At 36.8% G+C, this 16,840-nt stretch overlaps 3 protein-coding genes across 7 annotated transcripts; 1 reads left to right on the forward strand and 2 right to left on the reverse strand.

The window, feature by feature from the left end:
* The first annotated feature begins 178 nt into the window (after positions 1-178).
* LOC122534520 (mannose-1-phosphate guanyltransferase alpha-A) lies at positions 179-2,453 on the forward strand. Its single transcript, XM_043665232.1, has 5 exons — positions 179-418; positions 564-1,140; positions 1,213-1,489; positions 1,563-1,827; positions 1,900-2,453. Exons 1-5 carry the CDS (start codon positions 376-378, stop codon positions 1,998-2,000), a joined length of 1,263 nt encoding a protein of 420 aa, XP_043521167.1. The 5' UTR covers positions 179-375; the 3' UTR covers positions 2,001-2,453.
* Positions 2,454-2,598: 145 nt separating this feature from the next.
* On the reverse strand, positions 2,599-7,097 carry LOC122534517. Of its 2 annotated transcripts, none has more exons than XM_043665226.1 (9): positions 6,710-7,097; positions 5,854-6,168; positions 5,580-5,783; positions 4,940-5,497; positions 4,665-4,840; positions 4,491-4,569; positions 3,589-4,415; positions 3,258-3,478; positions 2,599-3,176 (listed from the first exon to the last, which is right to left on the reverse strand). In XM_043665226.1, the coding sequence occupies exons 2-9, from the start codon at positions 6,058-6,060 to the stop codon at positions 2,908-2,910; spliced, it is 2,541 nt and encodes an 846-aa protein (XP_043521161.1). In that variant the 5' UTR covers positions 6,061-6,168; positions 6,710-7,097; the 3' UTR covers positions 2,599-2,907. The 2 variants fall into 2 exon arrangements, with proteins under 2 accessions (XP_043521161.1, XP_043521160.1); XM_043665225.1 differs by having other exon boundaries at positions 5,854-6,172.
* Positions 7,098-7,800: 703 nt separating this feature from the next.
* Positions 7,801-15,691, reverse strand: LOC122534519 (neurotactin). 4 transcript variants are annotated; one of them, XM_043665227.1, is made up of 9 exons: positions 15,509-15,691; positions 15,369-15,438; positions 15,009-15,188; positions 13,007-13,228; positions 11,694-11,891; positions 11,104-11,311; positions 10,490-10,985; positions 9,737-10,405; positions 7,801-9,651 (listed from the first exon to the last, which is right to left on the reverse strand). In XM_043665227.1, the coding sequence occupies exons 4-9, from the start codon at positions 13,217-13,219 to the stop codon at positions 9,264-9,266; spliced, it is 2,172 nt and encodes a 723-aa protein (XP_043521162.1). In that variant the 5' UTR covers positions 13,220-13,228; positions 15,009-15,188; positions 15,369-15,438; positions 15,509-15,691; the 3' UTR covers positions 7,801-9,263. The 4 variants fall into 4 exon arrangements, with proteins under 4 accessions (XP_043521162.1, XP_043521163.1, XP_043521164.1 ...); XM_043665228.1 differs by lacking the exons at positions 15,369-15,438; positions 15,509-15,691 and adding an exon at positions 15,467-15,484; XM_043665229.1 differs by lacking the exons at positions 15,369-15,438; positions 15,509-15,691 and adding an exon at positions 15,241-15,362.
* Between the last annotated feature and the right edge of the window lie 1,149 nt (positions 15,692-16,840).

Genomic DNA, 16,840 nt, shown 5'->3' on the forward strand with positions numbered 1-16,840 from the left:
GATTTGAAGCATTACTTTCTATCATGACTTCTTTCTTTATTTACTTATATCTTGCAAATATATTATATTTTCATGTAATTTCATTTCATAAATATCTCAAAAATTTTTAATACACATTTGGTTTCTCATTTTTCAACAAGACTGAAATGATCACTTAAGCTTATTTAATGATCATATAAATTTTGATGTTTGCTCAAGTCTGTATTAATTGTCAGGAAGTTCTAACTCTTATCTTATCCTACTCATTGAAGTGGAATTTATAAACTGGAAATTTTGAAGGGTTCCTAAACCTATTAGCACATCAACTTTTTATCACTGTAGCAAGGGAATTGTTTTAAATTTAAGTTGTAGTGAAATTTTGTATTATTTTTAAGGATGATATTAAAATCTGTTATATTAATTGGAGGTCCATCAAAAGGTTTGTATTTTGCATAAAATAAATGTTTCCAACATGTTTGTTACAAGCAGCATAGAAATATAACCTTAAATGTAATTTTATATATCTCTAATAATATAGACTATCACAACATGTAAATTAAATGTATTTCTAATATATTTTTTAGGTACTAGGTTTAGGCCTCTTTCATTAGATATACCAAAACCATTGTTCCCAGTTGCTGGATTACCAGTAATACAACACCATATTGAAGCATGTTCTAAAGTGGACAATCTTAGTGAAATATTAATAATTGGATCATACCTTGCAAGCGATTTGTCTCAATTTATACAGGAAATGATAAGCATATATAAAATAACCATTAGGTATCTTCAAGAATTCACTCCATTGGGAACAGCTGGTGGCTTGTATCATTTTCGTGATCAAATACGTTCTGGTGGACCTACATATTTTTTTGTGATGAACGGTGATGTATGCGCTGATTTCTCTTTGCAAGAAATAGTGGAGTATCATAAAGAGAAGCAAGCATTGCTTACTATCATGGCCACAGAGGCAACCAGACAACAATCTTTGAATTTTGGATGCATGGTTCTTGATAAAGAAGGAAAAGTTGCTCACTACGTAGAGAAGCCATCGACGTTTGTTTCAACTTTAATTAATTGTGGCATCTATCTTGCTTCTTTAGATATTTTTCAAACTATGGCTGATGCCTTTTATGCAGGTCAAAGTCAGGAGAACTTTATGTAAGATGTTCCAGAAGTTTTCTTAGAATGGTTATGCGTATACAAGAACCTTAATTAAACATTACTTTGTAGGCAATTCAATGGTAACAGTAAAAATCCAGCTCATATATCATTGGAACAAGATATATTAATGCGTTTAGCTGGAACTGGTCGTTTATTTGCTTTACCTGTTCTAAAGTGGTGGTCACAAGTTAAGACTGCAGGTTCTGCTATATATGCCAATCGTCACTATTTGAATTTATACAAAGCAAAACATCCAGACCGTCTTGCTTCTGCAGTTAATGGACCTTGTCAAATCATTGGTGATATTTATATTCATCCTTCTGCTACAGTTCATGAAACAGCAGTGGTGAAGAAACATTTGTTTTGTTCTTAGAGAAACATTATTTAAACACAAATTTAAAACAATACTTGACTTGCAGCTAGGTCCGAATGTCAGCATAGGTCCAAATGCTGTCATTGCCCGTGGTGTTAGAATAAGGGAATCAATTATATTAGCCAATGCTCATATTCAAGCTCATTCTATTGTATTACACAGTATAGTTGGGAAAAGTAGTTACGTGGGAGAATGGGCAAGAATAGAAGGAACACCGTGTGATCCCAATCCTGACAAACCATTTGCTAAAATGGAAAATTTACCTTTGTTTAACACTAACGGCAAATTGAATCCCTCTATAACAATCCTTGGTAAATAGTTCATTTATAATAGTTATTTAAACAGAAAAAAAGGAATATGTATTTTTATTATTTGTATTTTAGGCACCAGCGTACGTTTGGCAGCAGAAAAAATCGTATTAAATTCGATTGTATTGCCGCACAAAGAACTAACTAGGAACTTTAAGAACGAAATCATTCTTTAAACCGTACAATGCAACGTAAAATATTTGAAATAATATATTTTTGTTAACTAATTTGTTAACTAATTGTATGTATACAATTCTTCGTTAATTTTTATTGTACATTTAAAATTATCAATTTATGTAATGATTCTGAGAAACTGACACTAATGCACAATATATATGTTCAAGGTATTTATATGAATATAAGTATTTTCTGATGATTTTGTTACAGACAATTGTTTATACCATGTATAGTACAAAAAACATCATTTTTCGATATTTATATATTTCTGTAATTATTTGTAAATTCAGTGTCTCAAGCATTAATAAGTTAATAATAATTAGTGAAGAGTATCATTTGTTAATTCGTTATTTACCAAGAAAAGAGGCTGAAATAATTTAATCACTATTTTATAATTGTAAAATTTAAATATATATTTTTTTAATATAAAATAAATATAATAGGTTCAAATATTTTATTTGTTTACATAATTTATCCCTCCAAAATAATGTATATGTAAAATAATTAATACTATATGGATTTTAAATTACATATGTATTTTCATTCAAAATACAAATAAGAGAATTAATAATTTATTAGAAAAGAATTTGTATGTTGCGTAAAAAATATTAAAATTTTTTAAGTCGTATATAGCTGGATTGTAAAAATAATCATTATTTACAAGGAACAAATGCAATAGTATTATCAAAATAAGTCTACATCATCCCTATTTTATGTACAAATATTATGGTTAGTATTTAACTCTTAGGAATGTTAATCCTAAACATTATAAAAAATGTTAGAAAATTTGCGTGTAAGAAATGAGTAATTTTATAAAAATAGATCTCATGTACAGTCTTTTTGTTTTAAACCCTCAATTAGCTATTATACAATTTCTAAAATACTACATCGATAATGACAGAAGCTTCAAAGCTTCGTTTCGTGTTTAACCCTGTTTCGAAATAATTGACTTGGTCGAAGTAGTCCTTGAGAATTATTTAAATAATTTCCAGACATGATAACAGTCGCTGCAGAATCTGAATTTAAAAATTCGTTTTTGTTATTATCTTCAAATGCAAACCGTTGCTGCTGCTGTTGCTGCGTTTCGCTGTGATTGTTGCACCCATGATTATTCTTCATACGATAATGTACCTCAGAATCTGTTTCTTCTTCATTGTCCGCACTATCTACATCTCCTGGAAAGATGTTAAATAAGTATGTGTGTATGTATGTGCATTTCATAAGATTTAACTCCAACAAATTTAAGCAGGACATACCATCAGAACTATTAGTAGAAGGTAAATAAAAACGTGAAGCTGGAACTTTATTATTTCCTACACGTCGTTCCCGCTCTCTGGCAGTGCTATTTGGATGATGATACTTAAATTCACGTGGTAGAGTATAGCTTCGAGGCAGTGATACCTGACTACCTTCCATATCGCTAAGTTCACCTTCTACGTCTCCCTCACCTTTAGAACTTTCCTCTCCACCGTTTTGACTAAAACACAAAACGTGCTATAATGTATTTAACAATCAATACATTTTTTAATTTATTCATTGACTTTGACGAACAAAATTTTTGGGAAATCTGTTTCGTTTTTTAATTACCGATGATTGACATGAGTAGACGGCGTCCAGTGAGAATAATGATGAGGAAGACAACGTGGTGCAAGCAAAATTTCTGGAGTATCCGCTCTTTCTCTTTGCGTTGTCCTCCATGAATTTGAAGGATGAACGTTTGGATAATACGAGGACGATGGTGGAGGAGGTAAAAGACAGTGCATTTTCACTGGTGGCCACGAAGATAAGGTTACTCCTCCACTCTGATCGCCCATCGATGGTTCAGACGTGAATAAAGGAGAACTAGGAGAAGTGTGCAACTTTGTATTAGGTGGTGGTTGTTGATTCGACGCAGGCGACGATGAAAACGAGGACGCTGAAGCTGACGGCGGGGGAAATAATTTCCCTTCTTTTATCTCTTCCTGAATTGCTCTTAATTCTCTTAATTGCTGTTGTTTTTTTTCTTGGAGTTTCTCTCTTATTAAATTCACATTCAGAGAGCCAGCAGTCGCAGCGTCTGTTCTAGTTTTTTCTTCATTTGAATGATCATTCTGTAGTATGCCAGAATTTACAGATTTCTTCCAAAACGGTATTAATTGACGTGAATTGCTATTTACACCAAGCCACTGTTTCGACTCGGTCACTGTATTCATTGAGGTTGTAACAGTTCCAGTTTGAGACTGCGGTGGCGGCGGAGGTACGAACGTTGTCGGTTTTTTCTTCTTGCGATTCGGATTTACTACAGCTGGATTGGCAAAACGGCAATTAAATACTCCCGGTATTCCGCCATTACTCAATTTGACTCTTCTCATTCCTATGTTCATATTTAACTTCTTATCTTCCGTATATTCTATTTGCTTTTCTTCTAGATTGTCCTGCAGACATGATTCCTTTATAAGAAACATTCGTTATATTTCTTTTAAATATTTGACTTTAATTTACTACGATACCTGATTTGATAACGCCGTGAGATTTGAGGCTGTCATTCTGCCGCCAGATTCGTACCTTAATCTCCGTACATGAAAAAACCTAAGATTCCATGCAAAGTCGATAAAGACAAATCACTAATATAATTACTAAAATAATATATATTTGCAAAATGGCAGAATTAAACTTATAATTACCTATAATAAAGTCCCATGAAAAACATACCACCGAAAAATAAAGCTAATAATGTAAGTACTAAAGTTACAGGGTTTGGATGAGGCTGGTGCGGGAGAAGATCTGTTCTGTTGACACCAACTATCCAAACACCAATGAGCAGACTATTTTCTAAAAACATTACCGTGTAAAAAATTACCTGGAAAAAAGACAGCCAATATAAATATATCGAGTACACTATGGATTTCATTTATTTTAGACATCAGGATTAAAGGAATAATATATATCAACAACTCACCATCTTTTGACGATGATTCGTTTCGTGTAAATTTACGTATGCAAATATGTAAACAAACGCAAGGAGAGAAGCTAAGGACGTTTTTCTTAAAATAGGTAAATGCTCTCCACCATGAAAAAGACCATCCGGAGTAAGTAATAGCCACATCAACATTGACAACCAATGGAGAGCCATGACAATTAATAACCACTGTCCACCGTAGAGTGAAGCATAAGCTACCAATACTCCTACTCTAGCGCTTACAGTTCCTAAACGCCATGCTAGTTGTGCCAGCACACCTAGCCATGTCAATACCAAACGTTCTAAATTACGAAGACGTGCTGCACCTTTGCTAAAACTAGCGACCGCCCAACACACGCTCCACAAAGATAGACCAGCAGACACTGCAGTTAATTTTGCTAACTTATCACCGTCTCTACTGTCGGTTTCCTTCGTTTTTCCAACGTCAGTATTTGAATCATTATTGACTCCAATCGACAATAGATACAACTGTAGAAGTAACATTGGTGCAGCTTCACAGAATGCATGAATAAGGCGTAGCACGCAAAGTTCTCTCACCTGATGAAAAGAAATCACAAGTTTAACGTATAAATTATATCAAATAAACGTACAAACAAATCTTTTCTTTCTTGCTTCTCACCTCATGTTTAACATAGGTTAAATTAACCGGGATAAATAATTTGAAGTATCTCCACAATACTCCAACTTGAGTCGAATGAAGCAACAAAACACACCATATTGTCCAATTTCCGTTTTCTTTCTTTCCATTAATATTGCAATCTGTTATAGAGTTACCCGTTAGTTTGCCCCTGGCTCCCCATAAATACCATCTTACGCTAATAATCTGCAATTAATTGAACGACATATTGGTTATGAAAAATCAAGATTCCTGAATATTTCATATTGATACTGACCTGAGAAATGATCAATGAAGTTGCTATAAGAACAATGCTTAGAGGAAATAGAACTGGAGGTGCTACGGAATGTTGAGCAAGAGCATATACCATCGCAAAGTCGAAGACAACGTCGCAGAAATACGATGCAAGAGAGATTATGTTGAACAATACATCGCACAGTGGTAAAAATTCGTGTTGATGCTGTGTCTGCAGATGCTGGGCCATAATGGGCTTTTGTTATCCATTTGGATTATCCAGCACCTTTTCTTTCTGTCAACCTATACCACACATTCCACAATGTAGGAGTCGTCTCGTGCGATGCAAGATCTTATTCTAGCTGAAATATACGTTATCTTAATAAATTGAATATTTAATTAATGTTCAAGGGTAATTATATTGAACATAACTATATATGTTCAATATAATTAATATATCCTACATTAATTACTAAATATATTTTTCTAATTTTTACTCAAAAATAAAAAAATTACTTTGTACATATATACATATATTTTTTTTTATGAGAACAATTTTTGTAGTTTAACAGTCAGCTTAAACGAATAAATTTTTATTATGGCTATCACACTAAATGTTATTATTGCAGATCACACTGTTGACCATTCATATGTGACAGCACTGAGGAACTACAAATACAAAGTTAAAATAAAACGCGCGACAAAATGTAGCAGCGGGTAACGTTAAAAAAAAAAGTTGAGATTGAAAAATTGACTTTTCAGGGACTTGGGTCGCCTAGCAGAAAGTAACGATCTCAATGGCTGATATTGTTGTATCGTATCAATCTGGAAGAGAGGAGAGCGAAGAAAAAAGAAAGAAACGAAATTACGAAGCGTAGGAGAAAGAAAATTTTCCTTACCGCATTCCTCGGATGTCACCGAATGAGTAATCACAAAAGTAACATTCTCATCTAGATGCTGGCCCCGCGGGAGTTTGGGCCAGCGTTGGAATGCGAGGAATTTATTCGTACACCTCGCAGACGCTCTCGAAGATAAAACTCTCTCTCTCTCACCGGCTGTCCGTGTTCCGGGTTGCCCCTCGATCGTACCGGTACATTTTCTAGCAACTCGCGTTCGAAGAAAACCGGACCGCTCAGCTTTTTAAACGACGCTGATCTCCGTCGACCTGTTGATTCGCGAAGTGGCGACTGCAGAATACACCTACAGCAACAGACCGCACTTATCGTTGCTCCACTAACTCTAAAACGCAAGATTGCCGACCAGGTAGTCCCAAGAATTCCAAGCAGTGGTTCTCACCGGCAGCCGTTTATAAAAATAATTCAATCAATTTCTCGCATTCTTCGCCAGAGGTTCTCATATCTTTATTGTCCTTTTTCTGTATATTTAAGAAAAAAAAGGAAAAGAAAGAAATGACGCATTTGCAATTTTGGCAAATTCATGCAAAATCGAATGCTTTCGAATGAAATGTTACGCATGCACACATACTTAAAAACATGAACATTAATTTTTCATAAATACGTGTTTATTTTCATTTTTTTTTCTTTTTTTTTTTTTAAGTACTTATTAGGGAATGTGACTATTTTCGTAACTTCGAAGATTTATAATTATTTATTCAAGGGATCGTAGACCTTTATATAAATAGATCGTTTCAGCGGTTTGAAGATTGATCGGAAATATGCGAATTAAAAAGGATTCTCCTCCCGTTACATTTCGTATTTTTCAACGTACACGTTGCACAAATTTTTACAAAATTATCCTCTCTAAAAAAGGCCACTTTTCCTAAGGTCATTGAAACTTGTCAAGTTTGGTCAAATATCCACTATCGCGTAAATTAATAACAATGACATTAAATTAATTCGCACTTCCTAATTCTTAATTGAATTAAACTTACGGTTAATGAAGTAAGAAAGATGACGATCAAATTATTACGATAATCGTGAGACCTCTATCAATAAATAATTCTTATTACGTATTCAATGTTATTCAACTATATAAAAGTTGAAAAACGAATTACATTTTATTTCGTCCCAAATATCACACAAACATCCGGACGCAATCCAAAAAATGACATTAATCAAATGTTAAAGCTGCGACAGACTTAGGAATATTTTTCAACTTTTATAATCGTCTTGTTTACTTCTGAATCGGTAAAAAATATAATACTTCAATTTGAACTGTTATCGAAACAAATACATATTCCTAAATCTCTACACAAATTTTAAGGGGACAAGCATGTGCCGCGGTGCAATTTCATAATGCGAAAAAACGTGAATTACATAAATACACATACACGAACGCCGACATTATTTAAAGAAAATCCATCGCTCATTCACTTGTAATATAAGAATTCTGCCTGAAGAACAGAGACCTTTTACACTATGAAATTATCTTTCGTTAAAAACTAACATAAAGGGACATTCATACGGAAATGAAATGCCAATTTGTAAAATCAGTCTTACAGTTTAAAAATCAAATTTTAGATATATATAATATATATATATTTATATATATGTATATACATGTTATATAGTTTCCTATATTCGTTACGCGGGTAGAAATATTTCGTGAGTATATAAACTGAAATAAAAAGTGAAAACAGCAACAGCAATATATGTACAGAGAAGAAACTACTGAATACCTTTTGTAGAAATTCGTGAATTTTTTATATGTATAAATATCTGGCAGTTTGTTGAAAAAAAAAAAAACAGTGGTACATGTTCTCGATGTGCTAAGAAAACATTTGGATAAACCAACGCAAGGTGCCTTGTAATAAAATGCTTAAAAAATCTCTGATAAAAGCTTAGACATGACTGAGTTTCGCATTCTGCAAAAAGAAAGATATTCTCAAAAGACCGATATCTACAATTTTGATATAGAAAAATTGTGAAATCGTAATAATAAATAATTATCGTTTCGTATTTTGTATCGGTTAAGTACAAGTTCATAAATTGAAAGCTATTCAAAGCTAAAAAGAAAAGAAAAGGTAAAACTGTAGAAGAATAATTCTTAACGCTTTCTGACTTGAATACAGACTTCTGGATAACTATCGTTCTTCATTCTTTGCTCCTACAGTTTAACAAAAATAAGTAACGTGCATTTCGTTTGCGTTTCTATCATTACTTTATGTTAAAATTATGATATGGGTATGCATTGGGTAAGTATTTTAAACATTATACCAGTAAATTGCAACGAAATATCTTGATGATAATCTTTCGTTCAATTTTTCGCAACATATAGCGACGCCTCTTATTATAAAGAAAATTAGAGTACGAAAAATAGATTAATAAAACAAAATATTAACTTAAAAATTTAATTGTTTCTGCTTTCAAAATCAATCGGTGATGTATCGTTTGCAAAGCAGAATTATTTTGAAGTATAATATATCCCGAGTATGATGGAAATCTTGAATGGCTATCGAAAACAGATAAAAAAAAAGAAAGAAAGAAGAAAGATTCAATCGACTCGACCGTAAGACGGGACTATATCTTCTCTTATCCAAAAGTCGCAGTTGGGATAATCACGGTCAGGAAGCGTGTCTTGTCCAACGATTAATACTCGTTTCACGCCATGAGGATCTGCCTGAGCTACCTGGTCGTGCCAGACATAATGATTGAAAAGTTGTTGCATTGCAGATACGTGTCTCTTCTCGGCAGGCGTACGAGCAGCATACGATCCAAGTATCGCTGAGGCATCGCAATCAGGATCTGCGAACTGACCGCGTGGTTGCGTTGCTACGTAAAATGGAATATTGGTCTTCATTCTGGCCACTGTCAATAATGGGCATATCACGCGAATGTCCGAGATCATGCTCAGCAAACCTTTCAACGTTGTGTTATAACGTCTGAAAAAAATTAGAATTTCTTACGTTCTCTAATGTCCCATTGCAATCTCAGTTAACGATGAAATATAAAAGAAAAAATTCTCACCTGAGTGCTTCGTCTGCCAAACCCGACGTACCTAATAAGGACTCTTTCACGATTTTCTCCACTTGCGTAGAGTTGAGGGTAGCGTTAGAGGTAAGATACTTGAGAGGCGCTCCTGCATGGGCAGTCGTGCCCATCACGATTTTCACCTGAAATTCATCCCTTGCCCAAATTTGGCCGACAGGCTCCTGAAGAATGGCACGGTCGAGCACTAACCACTCGTGCCTTCTATCTCTTGTTGTTGCTTCCCTGGTCTCGGGCAGGCCGACATTTCCCAAATGCCAGGTCTCAGGAACCGAGTCCATCACCTCCTCGGCGCTCTTGCTTCGTAAACAGGCGGCGTCGTTGCATCTCGTGGAATTCAGAAACAGCTCGCTGAGCGTCTCGGAAACTTCCAACTCTCTTCCAGGGAATATCGCACTGCCGCTAGAGATCCATACTCTTTGGAAGAGATCTTTCGTTCGCCGGATGCCGACTAAAGTCGTTACGAGAGTCCCTCCTGCCCGATGTCCCCAAAGGACTACGGCCGATTTATTCCCGCCGAAGTTCTCAATGTTAAGATGTACCCACTGAAGCGCTGCTATAATGTCGGACAGTCCGTAGTTTCCAGACGTAAGAGGATGCGACGCTCTTGACAGCGGCTCCGCAGCCAAGAAACCGAAAATTCCTAGCCTGAATTGTAACAGAATTTATCATCGTAGAATACTTTCTTAACAGAAGAGATCACAACATTGTTAAAATTGAACTGATACTAACCGAAAGTTGGGTCTAACAAATACCATGTCACGAACACGTGCGAGTTTTGCAGAAGGCTGCATCACGCCTGGAGAACCACCATTAAGTGTTTCAGCACCGATCATCACGACAACCGGTAAAGGCAAGTCATATCTGACCTCGGGCGTGAATACGTCTAGATACAAGCAGTCCTCGCTTCCGATAATTCTTCCGGAGGCTTCTCGTTGCCAGCAGACTTTCGAAGAGTTGTGTGCCTGATACGTATCCGTCCAACAGTACTCAATCTTCCTCAGCGGTTCCGCAGGCTGCCAACGACGATTTTCTAACGGCGGAACCGCATACGGGATCCCACGGAACGCGAACGCACCATCTTCCGAGACACCTTGTACCGGCCCGCAGGAAGTTACTGCCTTCACGAAGCTGCCATCCTTTACCGGTTGCGAGATATTCTTTCTCGGGCCGATGCAAGCGATGCAGACGATGATCACGACTGACACCAAGACACATAGTGTTGTCACTGTTGTTAACACACAAATTATTGTATATATTGGATTATTTGTATTACAATGTTAAACTCTTGCAATTGTTCAACATCTGAAACTTAAAGTGAAAGAAGGGAAATGATGGTTTTCTACCTAGCACGAATAAATTTCTTCTGGCGGCGGATATACAAGCTACAAGAAAATGCTGCTTAGGAGATTCGATCCCGTCTGGGGCATCTCCGTCGAGTCGCACGGTTTCCATACCGTCTTCGTTGCCAATCGGATTTTTCTCAACGTCGTCGAGCGTTTCGACGCTCGCCAGTCCAGCAGCTCCGGTAGTCCCCAATTCCACTTCGCCTTCCTAGAATAATTTACAAAATACAGTTGCAAAATATGAGCAGGTGATTTCTGCTTACTTATTTACGAATCTATATCTACAATATCCGCGTACGTTAAAATATTATTGTCTAAAAAGAAAAAAAAAGAAAAAAAAATGAAGTGTCAACGATGAAGTATATGCCATCGACACAAGGCAGTAGTACATGCTTGAGCAAACTGAATTACATCTTCTCAAGAATATACCCTCGCTCTATAGGGTTTTGCTCGGTAAACTTCGTTCTTATCTTCTATTTTTTTTTTTTTTTTTTTTTTTTTTTTTTTTTTTTTTTTTCTGAAGATATTTCAATACAGAGATCTCACAAAGATGAAAAGGAGAAAAGGCCAAGTGTCAGCTGTTCAACTACCTTGTTCTTTTTTCTAGGGAAAACAGAAACTAAGGGCAACTTTATGGCGCCGAGGATCCCCTTGCGGCCTTCTTTTTCCTTCGCGTCTTTATTCGGCGTGCTTGTTTTCTCCGACGAAGCGCATTGATCACTTTCTTTAACAGGCTTCTCCGTTGCAGCATCGCCTTCTCCAGCTTCGGCGGGTTTACCATCGTCTTCCTAATAATAGAAATCATTTGGAGTACGTTTCTCTCTGTGCGCGCACGTATATACGCGTCGGATATTTAATTCAAAGATCATCATGATCATTTCTCGCGGCGATATTTGTTATTTAAAAGGTATGATCAATAATGCCAGGTGTGCTGTGCGTCTGACGTCATCCATTGGTTTAATGTTGGAAAAGAAATCGTTACGGGGCTGTGAGCACCCCTCGTGAACATGCTATGGTGCTCCAGGAACTTGTGCTCTTTTTAATGACGTCGTTTCGTCGTAAACAGATGTTAATCGAGCAAAGAAAAAAAAAAAAAATTTATATTCATAGTGTTGTTACTTGCTGATTATAATTCGTTTTGAATCAAAACTTTTGACGCGATTTATGATTAACTACGTTATACACGCGTCGCCTCACTGGGCTAATAGTAAACAATTTATTGTTCAAATGGTCGCGGTAAAATTGCGTGACTATCAACACGTGCAGAGCATACTCGAATATATAAAATAGAATATAGAGAAACTCACACCGGTACAAAATTTTTCACAACAATTTTAATTATTAAGAGACTGAATGAAATATTAAAGTTAATGAACTTTTGCGACGAGAAATGAAATTTGTTCTCTACAGGATGAGGAAAAACATAAAAGTATTCATCGGTAGACTAAGAATGCGTGTATGCGTTTGTGCAAAATCTAAATGCGTAAAACTATTATACAGTGATGCACGCAACGCGCAGAGATATATAAAATATCCAAAGCGTAAAGTGTTCGTTGAAATCTCTGATTTACTGTCAGACTTTAGATCTCTTGCCGTGAGTAAGGAATCTGAATTTTCACAAACGTCCGCAGTCTGGCTATCAATTTTACATTTCTTGAGGAGACACGATGCTGATACGGAATGAGGAATAGGGTGATAAGGCTCGTAGCATGCTGGATCTCATCAAATTCTCTATGTACGTGTGTGTCTTGAGAGAAGAAGCTATTTAAGGAATAATACAGTTTTGTGCTAGTTTGCAGTATTACAACAAATAATCTGTACAATTAAACAATGGGACAAATACGAGAAGCAGCATTTTCAAAGAGGAATTGAAAAAGAAAAAGAAACATTCACTTGTCATTACTTTGCAAAGTTCTTTGCTCTTTGTACGACAGAAGCCGGGCATCTTAATACCGCCAATTGGAATTTTCTTTTTAGGTTTCTGGTCTTCGGATTCCGCGTCTGGAGCGGTCGATGCCACCGTATGTTTTGTGTTTTCAGCGTTCAACATTTTCTCTCGCTCCTCCTCCGCGATCTCTTTCTTATCCATACTCTTTTCTTGATCCTCCTGGCTCATGACTCAATCCTTAATGAACGAGATTTGAAAGAATAAAAAAAAAAACAGTATTTTAAGAGAAAGGCGAGATATCATGATTACAGAAAAATAGAGAAAAAAAGAAAAGAAAAATGTGATTCCCAATGACAGTTTATGCAATCAAAGGGAAAACGCACGGGGAAACCGCAATTTGTGCCCCTGCATACAGGGTGTTCATTCCAATTGAAGCTGCGTGTCGTTTCTTCTGCGACGAAATTTTTCTTTCATTCTCTTCTTTGATCATTCTTTCTTCAATGTTAGAACGTAACTGCGTAAATAAATTTGAATTGTAAAAATTTCCATGAAAAATCCGAATTTCGTGGCATTGAAATGGATTTTCGGCTCACCGTCGCGAACTGTATCAATTATCGTGCAATATTTCAAACATTTGTGAACGATCGAATGGAAATAATTCTCGAAAGGGTTGATACTTATTTCAATTCCGTGACGTACGTTTGTTTTTTTTATACAAGAGAGCAATTGTTACAACATTACAACGATCCTCGGTAGAAAATTGTCTGTACACGGACCCGACCGAGATCAATTTCGATCGATAACAGTTTCGTAATATCATAACCGGTGAAATTGACTGAAAAAATCGTGCGCCGTGTTGGACTGAACACTCTGTATACGTATAAGCGTTGCAGCTGGCGTCGGGACGCCCAGACGTAAACCGATCGATCGGATGGCATTGCTCTCTTCCGAGCCTATTGCCTCGAGGAGTCTAGCAATACATAGTTACTTCACTTCTACTTTTCCCGATAGCAAAAACTTTTATACCTTTTACACGCGTCGAATTCTGCCCGAAATGTTTAATTATCATACCGCGATCAATATAGAATATTTGAGTTACAAATTTGAAATTTGGACAAAAATGGAATGGTGTTTTGAAAATTTGGCAGGTAACTTGAATCGTCAAATTTAAAAAAAAAAAGAAACTAAAATTTAGAAACATACTAACTGAAAGTAAGAGGTAGAAAAATAATAACACGAATCACAGTTGTATCATAAGATCAATGCTATCAAGTGATAGATAAATTTTCGACAATTATTACTTATAATTTTTGATAATAATTAAGAGACAACTCTTACTATAATGACAATAATTCTTCTTGTTAGATAGTAATAACGTAAATACAACGTACACGTTTAGAAACAATTAACCTTACAAAAACGTGTACAATTAATTTTTGCTCCAAAAAAAATGTAAATGCAGCAGGCGAAGGCAGTAAGTCGGTGAGTCCACAGCGATAAAATTCGATTGAATAAATTTCGCCATTCGAAACGTAAAGCGATTTTTTTCTTTCTTTGTGCCTCTTCTCCCCTAGCTACAGCCCCTTTATATTATGTTTCATGCATCGCCACTGTCGCGCAGTTCCGAAACAAATACGTTGAACTTTCTCTTTCGTGGATACGATTCAGTTACCTTCTTTCCCCTATGATATTACTGGCTCCTTTTCCGTTTTAACTGAATAAATCATTACTCCGGAATGTGTCTAAAATTTCCACAAGGATTCTCCCTGCTGTAATTATATTCTTATTGAACTTTTTCTCGTTTACTTATTTGCTGTACCGCAACGGTCATCACTTCTGATTCGGTAACTACTGTTCAAAAATAATTTTAGTTTCTTTTTTTTTTTTCTTTTATCGACAGAATTTAGCTGACTTTATCCACGACTCAGTTCGACGTATCGCTCACTGTACGAATCGTGTGAATTGCATTTTTGCATTGTCGCAAATAACAGAGAGAAACGAAATTTTAAATACTCACTCTTCTCAGGAGAGGGACGCTACTCGAATTTTGCGGGAACGTTGCTATTTTCCCGTGTTGAAATGTTGCCAACTGGCCGGTCAAATGTCGAGCTGATCGCGTTGATCCCACCGGCAACGATCACTTCATCGAGATTGTCCGATGATATTTAAATTTTGATTTCGGCACCTTGCGATGAAACTGTTTTAAATGGAGCAAATATCACCACAAACGAAGCTTAAGGCATGCCTACCTCGACTGTCGTCCTACGAGTCGTTCACGATGCGATTCCCCCCTCACCGCGATTTTAACGCGATGCGACGCTACGATTGGTCGACTTTAACTGTGCGCGATCGCTTTGTTTCAAACAGCTCGCATTACCTGCTTCTTTTTTTTCCATTTACTAACTGTTATAACATCGTTGCACGATCTAACAGTGCTTTACTTGTTTCTGTAAAATAAACAAAAGTATTACTTACGTAATGCAGACAAACGAAATTCACCTAGTGAAGAATCACTACCGCCGCCTTAAGGAAACATTTCATTTCCTCCGAGTCAATTTGCGTTGTTAAACTCTCTTAAATTTATCCTGCAATTGTGACACGAAACTTCAGGAATCTCCTCGTTATTTTTTGTCATTGGTATTTTTGCTTCTGTCTAGACCCTAGAAAATTAAAGTTCCTTTTTGCAAGTTATTTTTTTCGAATTTATTTTTTAAATGGAACCTAAGCGAGTGACATTCAATCGTTAAATATCGTAATAAATCTCGTAATTCGTTGAACGCCTGAACATCGAGTTGTTTAATTATATATAGCACGGTAATCTGAATCGTGTGCCGGCACGTATGTTAGGTTAACCAAACATACGATTTTCTACGATGAGAATTCGACGAGAAATGCTAGTTGAAAGAACGTCTGGACTTGTTAAATGCCAATCGTTTGCTGCAAAAAAAAAAGAAGTAAAAACGGCAATCGCCGTTAATAAGGAAAGGAAAGGATATTTAGAATCGAATGAAAATATTTTGAATCGCATACCGGCAAAGTCGTGCATGGTGGTGAGTTCGCGCTTTGTCGCGTACTGCGCATGCGTGCTCCTCCTAAAGTAAATCCGCGTCGTCGCCGTCGTAACATCGTACTTGCGTTGTACTCGTTTCGCGACACGTAGCGTGCATCGCCTGTACAAATCGTACACACATCTCTCGTTTGACAGTTCGATCTTAACGCGCGCATCTGTAATCCACGATCCCGTTATCGCTGGGATCGCTGTCCATTCCGGTGTTAACCTTTCCTTCCCGTTCGGGAACGTTCGAGGCTCGCTTCTTGGCCATTGACATGCCTCTCGTCGAACTCCGAGGATCGGTCCGTGAGGAAGCCCGCTCGTATCTTGCAACACTGGATACGTAAAGCGTCCATAATGTGTTCGAAGAGGAATGTACCGACGTTCACGTGCCTAGAGACGAGATTCCTGCGTCTCCTCTGGACATCGCGGGGTTAAACCTCTCTCGGCTCGACAGACAGCCGTAGCTAGTTAGATAGATAGCGTAAATAGTTAGAGAAACTCGGGGCAAAAGGTGTTTAGCCAGAGGGAGGGAGGCAAGCCAAGTCGTTCGGAGAGATTGGAGGAACGTTCCGGAGTTTAGATTTTCCCAAGTCGGAGATCGCGAGAAAAAATACGGCCGATCAATGTCTTATTTGTGATGGGAGTGCCTGCGCGGGGAGCACTCGCGGCGATTGTCGCCATAAGCGCGTTCGCCGTCTATTTGAACAGCCTTAATTGCGGCTTCGTTTTCGATGACATTTCAGCGATAAAAGATAATCGCGACCTGAGGCCTCATACACCGTTGAAAAACGTTT

Source organism: Frieseomelitta varia, unplaced genomic scaffold (assembly GCF_011392965.1).
Source record: "Frieseomelitta varia isolate USP_RPSP 00005682 unplaced genomic scaffold, Fvar_1.2 scaffold_608, whole genome shotgun sequence".
NCBI classification, from domain to species: domain Eukaryota; kingdom Metazoa; phylum Arthropoda; class Insecta; order Hymenoptera; family Apidae; genus Frieseomelitta; species Frieseomelitta varia.